At 45.4% G+C, this 15140-nt stretch overlaps 1 protein-coding gene across 3 annotated transcripts in view; it reads right to left on the bottom strand.

The window, feature by feature from the left end:
* Positions 1-722: 722 nt before the first annotated feature.
* Positions 723-15140, bottom strand: part of tsc1b (TSC complex subunit 1b) — a 52849-nt gene continuing 38431 nt past the window's right edge. For all 3 annotated transcript variants that reach the window (XM_067969967.1, XM_067969966.1, XM_067969968.1), the window contains 8 exons: positions 13547-13590; positions 11591-11757; positions 10496-10678; positions 6899-7009; positions 5603-5725; positions 4087-4280; positions 3636-3794; positions 723-2069 (listed from right to left, as the gene is read on the bottom strand). In XM_067969967.1, coding sequence (XP_067826068.1) covers positions 1586-2069; positions 3636-3794; positions 4087-4280; positions 5603-5725; positions 6899-7009; positions 10496-10678; positions 11591-11757; positions 13547-13590 — 1465 coding nt within the window. In that variant the 3' untranslated portion in view covers positions 723-1585. The remainder of the gene's footprint in view (positions 2070-3635; positions 3795-4086; positions 4281-5602; positions 5726-6898; positions 7010-10495; positions 10679-11590; positions 11758-13546; positions 13591-15140) is intronic.

Raw genomic sequence — 15140 nt, forward strand, 5'->3', positions numbered from 1 at the left:
GTCAGTCTTAGCAACATGCAAGGTGGGAGACACCAAAACTCAGCTGAGCATCCTCAGAACTAGAAGTTTGGGGCGGGGCAGGGGAGAAAGAGAAGGGGACAAATAGATTGTACTTCTAAATTGTCCAATAACGCTGTAGACAGAAGGATCAGGCTTGGTTGCGAGTCCCACCACACTCAAATAGCTTCCAGACAATGTCTAGAGTCATACCTGTACATTGTATGACCACAAGCTTGAATTTTAAACGAGTAGAGAAATATTTAATCTCAGTGAGTAGTTTAGATTTGAGAGTGTATTTCTACTTCCCCAGGTATATAGCCAGTCAGGGGTAGTAGACTGTAATTCAATCAATCATTCACATTGAAACAGATAATGTAAATTAAGTTATGTAATTTAGTGAAATCTGTGGTTTGCTCTTGCTTGTTTGATTTCATCTCAATAAATTTGATTTATAATTGTATACAGTGTTATTAGTACATCTGGCTATCAGTTGGAGAGATCAAGGATGGAGGGTGATAAATAGAATAGGTTATGTACACCTCACTGGTACAAGGATTCACACCCTGCAATCTCAGATCACTGTGTTCACACTCCAGATCATGGAGTGTGGGCTCACCCATAGAAACAAACTTTCACACTGGGCACGAGAAAAAAATATCTGGAACAACGCAATGATGACCCAGAGATGAAACGACAGTAAATAAATAGAAACAGAAAGAGAATTGCAAGTGTGGAGGGTAGCCCTTTATTAAATCTCTGCGCAATATTCACCGTCAACTCAACTTTGAACCCCCAAAAAATACTGTATCTGAGCAGTCAGACAAACCCCCCCCCCCCCCCCTCCCCAATCCCAAAAAGACACGAATCTGTCACGATACCACTGAACAAGACCATTGCACTTCAAACGGCAAGTCAGGGTCTCTTCACTCAGATTCACAACAAGCAGTTCCTGCCCCCTTCCCCCAGTCTCTGGCTTTAATTCAACTGGCGAGCAAGTTCAAGAATCCGAATCATCACAGCTTGGGAAACAGCGACTGCAGTGTAAGGGGTAAAAGTAAGGGGTTTAATCACAGCAGTGTTTCATTATTTAAAGTACAGTCTTGATACAAAGCTCCTGCGGGGGTTGGTCCAGCCTTTTTTTTTCTTTGAACACCGCAAGATAGTTTGGTCGCCTGTACGATGAACGCCTTCAAGGTTACGTTTCCACCCCATCTGAAGAGGAGTCCGATTGGGTCAGCAGCAAGCATTTGAAAAGGGTGGGAGAACAAAGGTTCCAATCAGATGTTCCGTCATAACTGGGTGGCCATCATCTACAGACATACCATACGTACAACATAATGTAGTGCAAAACATTAAAGACAACTTATTTGTTCACAGTTACACAGGGATTTGATGTCAAGTTTTTTTTTGTTTTTTTTCCCCCCCTTAAATATATAAACATTCCACTGAAGGAGCACGTGTACCTTTTTTTGTTTTAAACTTACGACATGCTTACAAAGCAAAGCAGGCATTAACTGCTCAGAATAATACTGACTACGTTTCTCTTCTCCACGCTCTTCCCCCCCCCCCCCGCCCCCCGACCCAATTAATTCTGGTCGTGGTGCGTTCCGTCATAGTCCATTATGCTGAGCTGCCTGACGCTTTCTGGACTGGGTACCCGCGCGGGCACCTGGAGTTTCAAGGGGCCCAAAGCGCTGCCCAGCTCCACGCTGCACTCGGTTTTGAGGGAGTCCAGGAGGCTGTCCATCTTGGGCCGCTCGTCGTCGCACTGGCTTTCGCTCTTGTTCCTGAATAGCTCGCGGGCGCGCATCCCGAGGAAACTCTTGGAGCTGGGATAGGAGCCGACTGTCACTGGGGCAGTGGGCTGCTCCAGGAGGCTCGGGCTCGGACCAGCCCCGCCCGGGCTGCGGTCGACCGGCTCGGCAACCGTTGGCGCTGGCTGTGGCTTCCTGCTGGGAGACCGGTCACTCGAGGTGCTGGGGGCCATGGGGGGCTTGGCTTGTCTGCTTTTGCTCTCCGCATCTAGGGTCTTGTCGAAGGAGTCAGAATTGCCACTAATTATTTCAGACCTATTTTTTAAAAAAAAATTATATATGGTGAGAAGAGGGCATCAAAAATTTATTAAAACATCCCATGCTGGATATAGAGTTTATTCCAGCTTCAGATTATATATTTCCCATTGGCTGGCTAGCAGCCAGTACTCTCCACTGCTGGACAACCACATCTTTCAGGCTTTAAAGACTGGGTACTACAAAACAACCACATGCCACTGGACTCGGTCAGCCATGGCTCAGTGGGTAGCACTCTGAGTCAGAAGGTTATGGGTTCAAGCTCCACCCGAGATTCGAGCCCATAATCTAGGATGACGCTTCAGTGCTGCACTGTCGGAGGTGCCGACTTTCGGATGAGATGTTGAGCCGAGGCCCTGTCTGCTCCCTCAGATCAAAATCCCATGGCACTATTTGAAGAGTTGGGGAGTTCTCCCCTGGTGCCTTAGCCAATATTTAGCCCTCAACTGACATTAAAAAAACATTATACAGTCACTTATCTCATTGCTGTTTGTGGGATCTAGCTGTGTGCAAATCGGTTCCTGCGTTTTCCTACATTAAAACAGTGACTACACTACAAAAGTAGTTCACTTGCTGTGAAGTGCTTTGGGATGTCTTGAGGATATGAAAGGTTCTGTAAAAATACAAGTTTTTTCTTTCATTCAAAATCCATCCCTGTGCATTGTGGCTGCAGCATGTACTCTTTACAGAATGCACGACAGCATCTCCCTCCCCTGTGACCTTTACCACGGAGAAGGGCAAGAGCAGCAATGTCACCTTCAAGTCTCGCACCAACCTGACTTGTACATATCGCCATTAACCTCATTACCACTGGGTCAACATCCTGGAATTCCTCACCTTCACCATACGGACTGCGGCGGTTCAAGAAGGCGGCCCACCACCACCTTCTCAGGGCAACAAATGTCGGCCTTGCCAGCGACACCCAATGAATGAATTTTTAAAAATTGTCTAGGTTAGTGTGACTGGACATATGAGAGGAGGGAAGATTCCTTGGTTGATCCCTGGCCTGCATTGAATTAGCTGATTTCAGCCTTCATGTTTTCAGCCTAGGAGACCAATCATTTTTAGTGCTAAATAAGGCCCCAATTTGGTGCTGTAGAGACCGGGAAGATCCCATGCTCACTCTCATGACTGGCTAACTCAGCACAATCTCAGCCAGCATGGTGCTGGGAGCATTACAACTGGTCTGTATCCCCAAACCTCGAGGAAGGTTCATGATCAGGTATTGAGACTCCCGCTCGAACTACATTTGTTTGGACGATGGGGTGGGGGTTGGGGGCAGGACTAAAATTGGCCTTGGCTGTGAACCACCTGCTGATTCGGGAAGAACGGCCTCGATAGGCAAGGTACTGGGGAATCCTGGATGATCTGCACCCACAAAGCCAAGTTGCTAAAACTCATTTCAATTGGAATCCTTTCAGCTGGCAGTGAGAAGCCAGCAATCCAGTCATTCTGAGCCGGGTTAAGAATCCAGGTCCCAGAATTGAAAGGGCAGCCTTGTCAACTCATTGCATCACCCAAGATGCACACCAAGCCAATGTGAAGAACGAGTGGCTCTCTCCTTACTTGTCCGTTACAGGCCGAGCTGTTCGTTCTGCTGCTGCTGGTTTTTCTGGAAGTCCCACCCGCTCCAGCTTGCTGTAGAGTTCCAGGATTTCAAACTGGAGAGTTTGCGTTATCCGTTTCTGGGCTTCGTAACGGCTTTCTGCTGCCTCCAACTCTCCACTGAAAAGAAAAAAGATTCAGTAACATTCAGTTATAGACACTAGGACGCTCATTATCAATACAGCAGGACCCCACCACCAACCCCACCCCCCCTCCCCCAAACTACAGCCTAACTGCCTGAGGGTCACTTCAGTTCCTGCTGGGTGTCAATACCGAGAAAATACCATCAAGCTCGCCTGATGGCTCAAAAGGATAATGTACCACCACTACGTGCCCTGTTCCCCCCCCACCCCGCCCTCAAACCTGACCACGGGTCTCCTCCCCCCCCCCCCCCCCCACCCCAACACCATACCTAGCCATGTTTTTGACGTTCTCCAGATATTTCTTTTGCTCAAGAAAAAGGTGCTCTTTCTTGGACAGCTGGGTTTCGAGTTCCATTATGCGGCGCTGCGATGCCTCCATCCGCTGCACTTGCTGCTGGATGCGGTGCCTCATTTTCTCCCTCTCTCGGATTGAAGAAACCTGCAACATCTCGGTCTCTGCTGTCTGAGCAAAACGACAAGGGGGATTAAAAAAGTGATCTTACACAGCTCGAATGCACTTTCATAATGGCTAAGTTATACTTAGTGAAATGAATCAGCAAACAGAACAGAAATTAGCTTCAGGGGTTTTTTACGCCCACCACAACAGGCAGCTTATCATCTCATCCGATGGATGGCATCTCCAAAAATAAAAGTGCAGCTCTCGCTCTACTGCACTGGTGTCTGCCTGCAATATCCGGGCAAGGAATTCCTTGCTGCAGAAAGAGCGTACTGATTCAAAGAGGCTGGATTTGCCTGATGAGTAAGGAGTAGTTCTCAACTGCCTCTCCCTTGTCCTCGCTGAGAATTCACTGACAGCAGCATGTTTAGGCACCTACAATCTATATTCTAAAAATCTTACTGTGCATATTTCCCATCAACCTTCCCCATCATAAACTGTATAAATTTATAGCGCTGTAATTACACCCTCCCGCCAGTGGAGGCAGTGCTGCACCATCACTGGCAGTTACAGGGTGACAAGTTTACATACCCTGTTTCTGTTAGAATGTACAGTATAGAAACAGGCCATTTGGCCCAACTGGTCTATGCCAAGTGTGAATATAAGAATTTCTAATGGAAATACAACAATGACAGAATGTAATGACTTTAAAATGGGAATTGAACTACATCTTCATGCCCAGGTCCAATCATTCTCAACAACTTGCATTTATATAGCGCCTTTAACGTAGTAAAATGTCCCAAGAGGCTTCACAGGAGTGATTATCAAACAAAATTTGACACCGAGCCACGTATGATGATATTAGGACAGGTGACCAAAAGTTTGATCAAAGAGGTAGATTTTAAGGAGTGACTTAAGGGAAGAGAGGGGTGGAGAGGTTTAGAGAGGGAAATCCAGAGCTTAGAGCCTAGACAGATGAAGGCACGGCCGCCAATGGTGGGGTGATGAAAATCGGGGATGCGCAAGAGGTCAGAATTGAAGGAACACAGAGATCGGAGGGTTGTAGGGCTGGAGGGGGTCACAGAGGTAGGAAGGGATTTGAACAGAAGGATGAGAATTTAAAGTCGAGACATCTCCATCCACTAACATGCTTCATGTGGTCTGGATTCCCCATGTGCAATGCTACAGGGGATCGACTTGCAAAATCTAAAAAGTTACACAATGATCTTGAAATTTAAAAGGAATCCCAAGTACTACTCCAACAGATCTCACTAATTTCCCCATTGATTTCTCAGTTTCAAACAGAAGCCCTGAACACTGAGTGTTTGCAGGGCTCCAAGAACATTCACAAACAATAAATACCAGCAATGCTCTGCCAATAACCTTACCTTGGCGGATTCCATCTGCGAGTGTAGCAGTTTCTCCATGTAAAGTTCATTCACTTCGCTCAGAAGTAGCAGCTGCTTGTTTAGCCATTCCATCTGCTGCTGCACGGACTGGGTGCTGGTGAACTAGAACAACACAAGAGTGGTCACCGGGGGGAGGACTACAAGAGATTGAAGAGTGAGCTTTTATTTTCCCCTGGGCTCCCTGCAGCTGAACAACATACACCTGGGCATCAACTATAGCGCTGAACCAGCTGAAGGTACCCAAGAAAGGTCTGGGGACAGTGGCGGGGTTACTCTCCTAATTATCCCTCACCATATGGGGGGGAAATGCCCACATTAACATGGGGGAAATCAAGAGGATTCATATAACCGATCATCCTGCTTCAATTTATTAAAGTTAATGGCAACGTAAAGTCTATTATCAATGGTCTGATTAACCATAGAATCATACAGCACAGAAGGAGGCCATTCAACCCATTGTGCCTGTGCTGGCTCTTTGAAACCCATTCAATTAATCCCACTTCCTTTTTCTACTCCATTCTTTTCAAAATCTAAAATATAGAGGGAGCTTTACTCTGTATTTAACCTGTGCTGCACTTGCCCTGGGGAGCATTCAGTAGGAAACTTTTCATTCCCTGTCAATGACATCCACCACTTTCGATGTGTATTGATGAGCCAACTGTATAGAACGGCACAAACTGCTGGGAGGGCAACAATTAGAACAAGTCACATGGGGGCAGAGAAAGGGGAGGGAAATTCTCATCCAGAACATTCTAAGGAGGCGAAGTCAACAACAACTTGCATTTATACAGGGCCTGTAACGTAGTAAAACGTCCCAAGGCGCTTCACAGGAGTGTTAAACAAAATCTAACACCGAGCCACATAAGGAGATATTAGGACAGGTGACCAAAAGCTTGGTCAAAGAGGCAGGTTTTAAAGAGCACCTTAAAGGGGGGGTGGTGATGCCAGAGCTTAGGGCCTAGGCAGCTGAAGGCATAGCCGCCAGTGGTGAAGCGACGAAAATCGGGGATGCGCAAGAGGCCAGGATTGGAGGAGTGCAGTAGGGCTGGAGGAGGTTACAGAGATAGGGAGGGGCGAGGCCATGGAGGGATTTGAAAACAAGGATGAGAATTTTAAAATCGAGGCATTGCCGGACCAGGTGCCAATGTAGATCAGCAAATTCAGGGGGAGAGGGGTGAACGGGACTTGGTGCAAGTTACGATCAATGCGAACCCCTATTTTATTCAAACCAGTTCAGGTTTGTGTGTTTGTTCAGTTGATTGTTACATCCCTCACCTTCTCAGTCATCTGTTTCAGCAGATACGCTGTGTTACAAGCTTTATTATTGGCCTTCTGTAGTTCCAGCTTCAATTCCCCAATCATCTTCTGACAATCCTGCAGTTTATTCTGAAGAGAAAAAAAAACAAAAAACTCATTTAGCTTGTTGGATATTGGAGAACAAAGCAAGGATCCAAAAAGGCCGCTGTGCCCATTAAACCTTTTCCTTGCAGAGACCATGTACACAATCCTGGGCTCTGACCCACCTATTAATCTCCCCGATTATTACCAGTCAGGCTACATCTCCACGAATCAATGCTAGTCTGTTGCCCTCCACAGACATCTTCCCCACTCTCACCCCCCCTTCCCAGCCCCAGGAGCAGAGGAATCAAGTATTTCAAAGAGCATTTGACCATCTCAGTCCATATCTATCACTACAATCATAGAATTATACAGCACAGGAGGCTGCCAGTCGGCCCATCATGCCTGCTGTTTGAAAGAGCTATCCAATTAGTCCCACTACCCTGCTCTTTCCCCACAGCCCACAAAATTTTCCCATTCAATATAAGAGCGGAAGAAATAAGAGCAGGAGTAGGCCATACAGCCCCTCGAGCCTGCTCTGCCATTCATTCAGATCATGGCTGAGCTTCAATCTCAAATCCACTTTCCTGCCTGATCCCCATATCCATTGATTCCCTTAGAGTCCAAAAATCTATCTCAGCCTTAAATATACTCAACGACTCAGCATCCACAGCCCTCTCGGGTAGAGAATTCCAAAGATTCACCAATCTCCAAGTGAAGAAATTCCTCCTCATTTCAGTCTTGAATGGCTGACCCCTTATCCTGAGACAATGCCCCCTAGTTCTAGACTCCAGCCAGGGGAAACAACCTTTCAGTATCTACCCTGTCAAGCCCCCCAGAATCTTATATGTTTCAATGAGATCACCTCTCATTCTTCTAAACTCCAGAGAGTATAGGCCCATTGTACTCAACCTCTCTTCATAGGACAATCCCCTCATCCCAGGAATTAATCTAGTGAACCTCCATTGCACCGCCTCTAAGGCAAGTATATCCTTCCTTAGATAAGGAGACCAAAACTGTACGCAGTACTCCAGGTGAGGTCTCACCGAAGCCCTTTACAATTGTAGTAAGACTTCCTTACTCTTGTGCTCCAACCCTCTTGCAATAAAGGCCAACATGCCATTTGCTTTCCTAATTGCCTGCTAACATTTTGCGTTTCTTGAACCAGGACAACATTTAATAGTTTCTCACCTTTAAAAAATATTCTGTTTTTCTATTCTTCCTACCAAAGTGAATAACCTCACAGTTCTCCACATTATACTCCATCTGCTTGCCCACTCACTTTACCTGTCTATATTCCTTTGCAGACTCCTTGTGTCCTCCTCACCGCTTACTTTCCCACCTAGCTTTGTATCATCAGCAAACTTGGATACATCACACTCGGTCCCTTCATCCAAGTCATTAACAGATTGTAAATAGCTGAGGCCTCAACTCCGATCCTTGCAGCACCCCACTAGTAACAGCCTGCCAACCGGAGAATGACCCGTTTATCCCTAGTGCTTTCTGTCCGTTAACCAATCCTCTATCCATGCTAATATATTACCCCCAACCCCATAAGCTCTTATCTTGTGTAACAACCTTTTATGTGGCGCCATATCGAATGCCTTTTGAAAATCCAAATATACTCCATCCACTGGTTCCCCTGTATCTACCCCGCTAGTTACATCCTCAAAAAAATAAATTTGTCAAACACAATTTCCCTTCCATAAAACCATGTTAACTTTGCCTAATCATATGATGATTTTCTAAGTGCCCTGTTACCAGTTCCTTAATAGATTCCAGCATTTTCCCAATGACTGATGTCAGGCTAACTGGCCTGTTTTCTCTCTCCCTTCTTGAATAGCAGGGTTACATTTGCTACCTTCCAATCTGCTGGGACCGTTCTAGAATCTAGGAAATTTTGGAAGATCACAACCAATGCATCCACTATCTCTGCAGTCACCTCTTTTAGAACCCTACGATGTAGGCCATCAGGTCTAGGAGATTTGTCGGCTTTTAGTATTTATCCTTTTGGAAGTTACTATTGAATCTGCTTCCACCACTCTTTCAGGCAGTGTATTCCAGATCATCATAACTCACTGTGGAAAAAAAACTAATCTCTCCCTTGGTTCCTTTGCCAATTATCTTAAATCTGTGTCCTCTGGTTACTGACTCTCCTGCCAGTAGAACCAGTTTCTCATTTATTCTATCAAAACACCTCATAATTTTTGAATTACAGTTAACCCTATTCTCAAATATTTATCCCGTTCTGTTTTGAAGAAGTTACATGATTCAGCCTCAATTACTTTTGCTGGGAGTCTGTTCCATGCATCCTCTACCTTGTGAGGGTAGCCTGTGAGAGCATATTGTTTATCCCCCAAGAAATCAAAATGCAAACATTAGCCATATCAATCTCTCCACAGTACCTAGTCCACTGATTAAGTATAGACTTTTTAAATATATAAACTTGTTTACTGTGCTACTGTAAATAAGTTCGCACACCATCCTGACTTGGACATATATCGCTGTTCCTTCACGGTCACTGGGTCAAAATCCTGGAACTCCCTACCTAACAGCACTGCTGTGGGAGCACCTTCACCACACTGACTGCAGCAGTTCAAGGCAGCGGCTCACCACCGCCTTCTTAATGGCTATTAGGGATGGGCAATAAACGCTAGCCTTGCCAGCGACGCCCATATCCCGAGAATGAATATTTTTTAAAAAAGAATTTCTTATAGGAAACAGTGGAGCAAAATCTCACTAGAATTCATACGCTCTGTAAATGCAGGGGTCAGTGGAATTTTCTTGGTTAGCAAATACTCAGACTGATTTCCTCAAGAAGGTGAATGGCACACAAAAAGCAATGGAGTACTGTGTACAGTTTTGGTCTCCTGACCTAAGGAAGGATATACCTGCCATAGAGGCAGTGCAACAAAGTTTCACTAGATTGATTCCTGAGAGGGTTGTCCTATGAGGAGAGACGGAGTTGCATGGGCCTATACTCTTGAGTTTAGACGAATGAGACGTGATCTCATTGAAACATATAAGATTCTGAGGGGACTTGACAGGGTAGGTGCCGAGAGGCCGTTTCCCATGGCTGGAGAGTCTAGAACTAGGGGGCATAGTCTCAGGATAAGGGGTTGGCCGTTTAGGACTGAGATGAGGAGAAATTTCTTCATTCAGAGTTGTGAATCTTTGGAATTCTCTACTCCAGAGGGCTGTGGATGCTCACTCATCGAGTATATTCAAGGCTGAGATCAATAGATTTATGGACTCTACGGGAATCAAGGGATATGGGGATTGGACAGGAAAGTGGAGTTGAGGTCGAAGATCAGCCATGATCTGATTGAATGGCGGAGCAGGCTTGAGGGGCCGTATGGCCCACTCCTGCTCTTATATGTAAATCCTTAAGCTTGAGCTCCCCGTACATGCAAGATAAACAGGCACCTACTACACCTTTAACCTCCTTTCCTCCCCCGTCACTCCAACTCCTTCCAATGAGGCTTTCTCCAAATTGGCCCAATGTTGAGATGGTTTCTAACAGTTGCCCTTTACCTGTAACTCCTGGCAGCTGGCACGATAGTCGTCGCGCTCTTTCTGGAGCTCAGCGATCTGGTTATTGAGATGCTGGACGATGGTTTCCTTCTCTCGTCGCAGCAGCCGATACTGGTTCTGTTCTATGAATAAACTGTACTTGAGAGATCCGATGTCCAATTCCTGGAGCTTCAGCTGGTCCTTCTGCACATAGGGATTGTCGACAAGAGGGACAGAGGCTCAGGTGCGCATGATGGTGAAACAGAAACCTTATGTCATCAACAATCAACGAGACCAGAGCGAAGTTCACACCACAAATCTCCAACCCCCAACCCATCAAATAACTCAAGTTGCTATTGTCCCCTCCTCCTCTGAAGAAGAAGTTGACTCTCTCTGGGGTACGCTTCCACGATACCAGAGGCCCTCCTTGCCCAAGTGGCCACTTTGCAAGTGTGGGCCAAATCTACGAATATCGGCAGGTTATCAGATTACGATGGGGCCTCAGCAGAGGAGGGGGGGGAAGGAGTGACATTACACCGTATTTTTTTCTAGTCGATGTTACTGAATAGTAATCAGGAGCAAGAAAACGGCTGATTTTTCTGTACCCAGGCTCAGGAGCAGTGAGGCCAATGGCAGAGTTGGCCTGACTGGCAGCACTTTGCTATATGATTCTATGAATTACTTTTTTTTTGACATGTAGTCACAGTTATAGCAGCAGCCAACTTTTGCACAGCAAGATCCCACAAACAGCAAATTAAATAAATGACCACATAATCTAGTTGGTGGTGTTGATGATGATTCAGGGAGGAACGTTGGCCAGGACAATGGGGAGAACTTCCTTGGTGTTCTTAGGATAGTGCCGTGGGATCTTTTACGTCCACCTTAACAGGCAGGTGGGGTCTCGGTTTAACGTTTTGAAGATGGAGAGAGATGGAACCAGAAAAAAACCCTTCCAATCAAGTGTGGAACCGGTCCTGGGGAGAGGGAGTCACAACAGGGCATTCTTGCCAACGTCCAGCACACTTGGTCAGACAAGTGTGAAGTTTCAGGAACCCAAAAGTATAAGCATTCAGGAGAAAACTGGGTGTCCAACAAGGTTTATTTTTAAAGCCTCACCATAGCTAAATTTTGTTCCTCCAGCGCAGTTGCCTTGAGAATTTTGCGCAGCAGGCGCCTGTTCCGAACAGCATGCTGCTCTCGCTTGTAGCGTTCATACAGCAGCTGGTTGTGCAGTAAAACTAGTTGATTCCGAAGGGTGTGTAGTTCATCTATGGGGGCAGAACCTGGGAACAACAGAAGTGTTAGATCACAACTGAAAGCAAGAACTAGCTTCAAAAGACAGGACTGACTTGTCTCGACTTCATGCAGCCCTCAATCCCAAAGACCAAGTAGTTCACTGTACACCTGTTAGAAACAACTGGCATTTATACAGCACCTTTCACATAGTAAAACGTCCCAAGCTGCTTCACAGGTTTGTAAATCAAACAAAATTTGACACCAAGTCACATAAGGCGATCTTAGGACAGGTGACTCTTGGTCAAAGAGATTGTTTTTAAGGAGTGAATTAAAGGAGGTGTAGAGGGGTTTAGGGAGGGAATTTCAGAGCTTAGTGACTAGATGGCTTAAGGTACGGCCGCCAATGGTGGAGTGATGAAAATCGGGGATGCGCAAGAGGCCAGAATTGGAGGAGTGCAGTAGGGCTGGAGGAGGTTACAGAGATAGGGAGGGGCGAGGCCATGGAGGGATTTGAACAAGAGGATGATAATTTTAAAATCGAGGCAGAATGCAGAACCTTATTTTAACCTTAAAAAAAACTGGACTGATTGCTTCAGGCATTTATCCATTCACTTAATCGTTGTTACATTTAATAGACACTCCTTTTGGTGACGTGCTCCCATACTAATTATTTTTACACAGGTTCAGACTGAACTACACCTGTTGATCCAGTCACTTAAAGGATTCCAAATGTTTCAGAATCTGGTTCCCATTCCTGCCTTGTAAATGTAACTAAGGAACAGTTTCATTTCAAAAGTATATATATATATTTTTAATTTGAATTTAAGCTCAGAACCAGTTTCCAGCTTCAGCTGAACTAAAGGACACGTATGCTTCATTTACACATTTCACTGGTGAGTGAGAACCTCATAAGCAACAGTCACAAGGTGTGTATGGTCATAGCTCTCTAACCTGTGACCCCTGACCCCCGCCAATCCACCCATTGAAGCTCAAGCATCTCTGTCCCATTTGCACTGATTTCTTACTTGCTGAGTTGTCCTGTTTGAATTTCATGGGCCTGCAGGTTTGGAACGGACTGTTCTTAACGTTGTTGCCTCATTGGTGGACAAATCCTAAACCAGAGCACCGAGACCTGTTAGCTTCAGGAATTTGAGGTATCTGACATTAATGGGAACGGTGATTTAAACTTTATGTGGCCCCGAGGCTCCACGTGTCACACGCCTGTGACCCACAAACAAAAGCTCGGACACTCCAGTGAATTATTACACAATTACCATCTTACTTCTGGCACAAAGTGTAACAGATATTCCTGGCTTGAAATTTTAAACAGAGATAGTGGTTAAACCACTTTTTAGCTATTGTGACAATTTTAAATGTGTATTTAGCTAGGTAACCTTGCTATAAAGAGATATCTGGTTACTTATCAGTGTCTCATTTACCCTCTTCAATGTTTTAGCTCGGCTGGATAGAGTTGGCCTGTCTCATGATGTTACAAAGTTCCACCCCAGCAACATCAGAAACTGCTGCTCAGAATCCACTGTCCCATTTATGACGTGACTTGTGGGGGAGCTGGAACTTCATGAGCAGGAAATCTACACAAAATGGCCCAAGACGGCTTCTGATCAGCAGTTTTAAAGCATTGAAGAGCACAGGGCAGTAAGAGGTAATAGATACAATGTTAAAGTGTACGGTTACGTCCCTTTGTGATGCGTCTTAGTCAAATCACTTTCCTTATACTATTGCTCATATCAGGGGGTGAATCATTTGTGGGTTATTGTGTCAGGTTCACTTGCTGGTTAAGTATTGTGAGCAATCACTATAATACGTAGCACATACCTCCAAAGTGAGTCCAGTCTGCAGATTTGCTGGGTAAAGGTAATCTAAAATTAGTACATGAAAACACACAGTGAGAAACTGATACAAGTCAGGAAAAGTTAACCATTTTACCAACTAGAATTACTTAAAAAAAAAATTACTTTCCATTTACACAAATTCACCATTAGTACAGCAGTTAGTGAAATCCAATCGATCACAGATCAAAGTGCACCTGAGCTAACATCTGGCAGATAAGTCAACAATTTAAGGGTTGTAACTTTGGTTAATGATTGTATCAAGAATCTTGGCCATGCCCTCCCCCCCAGGTCTAGTGAGTAAATGTACCACGTGACATCTTATCAAGCCATACAGAAGGTCCCAGATGTGATTCTCCATCTGTGTTGAATCGGGTGATTTCAGTTGGGCTGTAATAGGGACACTCCGACTGGCGTCAGCGCACTGGGTTAGAATGAGCAAGAGCAATAAATAAAATTCTCACACACACAAAAAACACAGGGTTCAGTGCGAAGATAGAACTGGTCTCGGCCAGGGATGCCTTCTATGGTCGAACAGTCTCTACGTCAAGGTTCACAGCGCAGATTGGTCACTTGGGTGAAGTATCAGAGGGATACCGCAGCAGTAGAACCAAATCTCAGGAGGAGTCACTATTTCAGGGGGTGGGGGGGGGGGGAAGGAGGAGGAAAATGGTTGTATGATATGTTGAGTCACTCGCACTGATTTACAGGACACAGTGGAAGCGAGTGCCAGCTTGGCTCAGTCAGTAGTAAGGAGGTTGTGGTTCAATCTCTTCTCTGGAACTGGGGCACATACTCTAGGCTGACATTTCAGTATAGTACCGAGGCCTCGTCCAACTGTTCCAGTGGACGCATGAGATTTCAGGAAGAGCATGGAGTTCCCCGCTATCCTCAACCACCATAAATAGAGACAGATTTACCATTCTCCTCATTTGTGTTTGTGGGTCCTTGCTGTGCACAAATTGGCTGCCAAGTTTGCCTCCAACAGTGACTACATTTCAAAAGTTACTCACTGAATGTGGAGCACCTCAATCATGTGCTACATTAATTCAAGTTTGTTCTTCCTTTCACAATAAATTGCATTTATATAGCTCCTTTAACGTAGTAAAATGTCCCAAGGGGCTTCACAGGAGTGTAATCAGACAAAATCTGACACCGAGCCACATAAAGGAGATATTAGGACAGGTGACCAAAAGCTTGGTCAGAGATAAGCTTTAAGGAGTATGTTAAACGAGGAGAAAGAGGTAGAGGGGTTTGGGGAGGGAATTCCAGAGTGTAAGGTCTAGACAGCTGAAGGTACAGCCAATGGTGGGGTGAGGGGAGTGAGGGAGGCACAGAAGGCCAGAATTGGAGGAATGCAGAGTTCTCGGCTCTTATCAAGCCATTTATTGCAAGGGAAAAGGAATTTAAAAGTAGAGATGTTTTACTACAGTTGCATAGGGCATTGGTGAGACCACATCTAGAATACTATGTGCAGTTTTGGTCTCCTTATTTAAGAAAGGACATAATTGCTTTGGAGGTGGTTCAGAGAAGGTTCACTCGACTGATTCCTGGGATGAGGGGGTTATCTTATGAGGAAA

This window comes from Heptranchias perlo, chromosome 31, assembly GCF_035084215.1.
Source record: "Heptranchias perlo isolate sHepPer1 chromosome 31, sHepPer1.hap1, whole genome shotgun sequence".
In the NCBI taxonomy this organism is placed as follows: Eukaryota; Metazoa; Chordata; class Chondrichthyes; order Hexanchiformes; family Hexanchidae; genus Heptranchias; species Heptranchias perlo.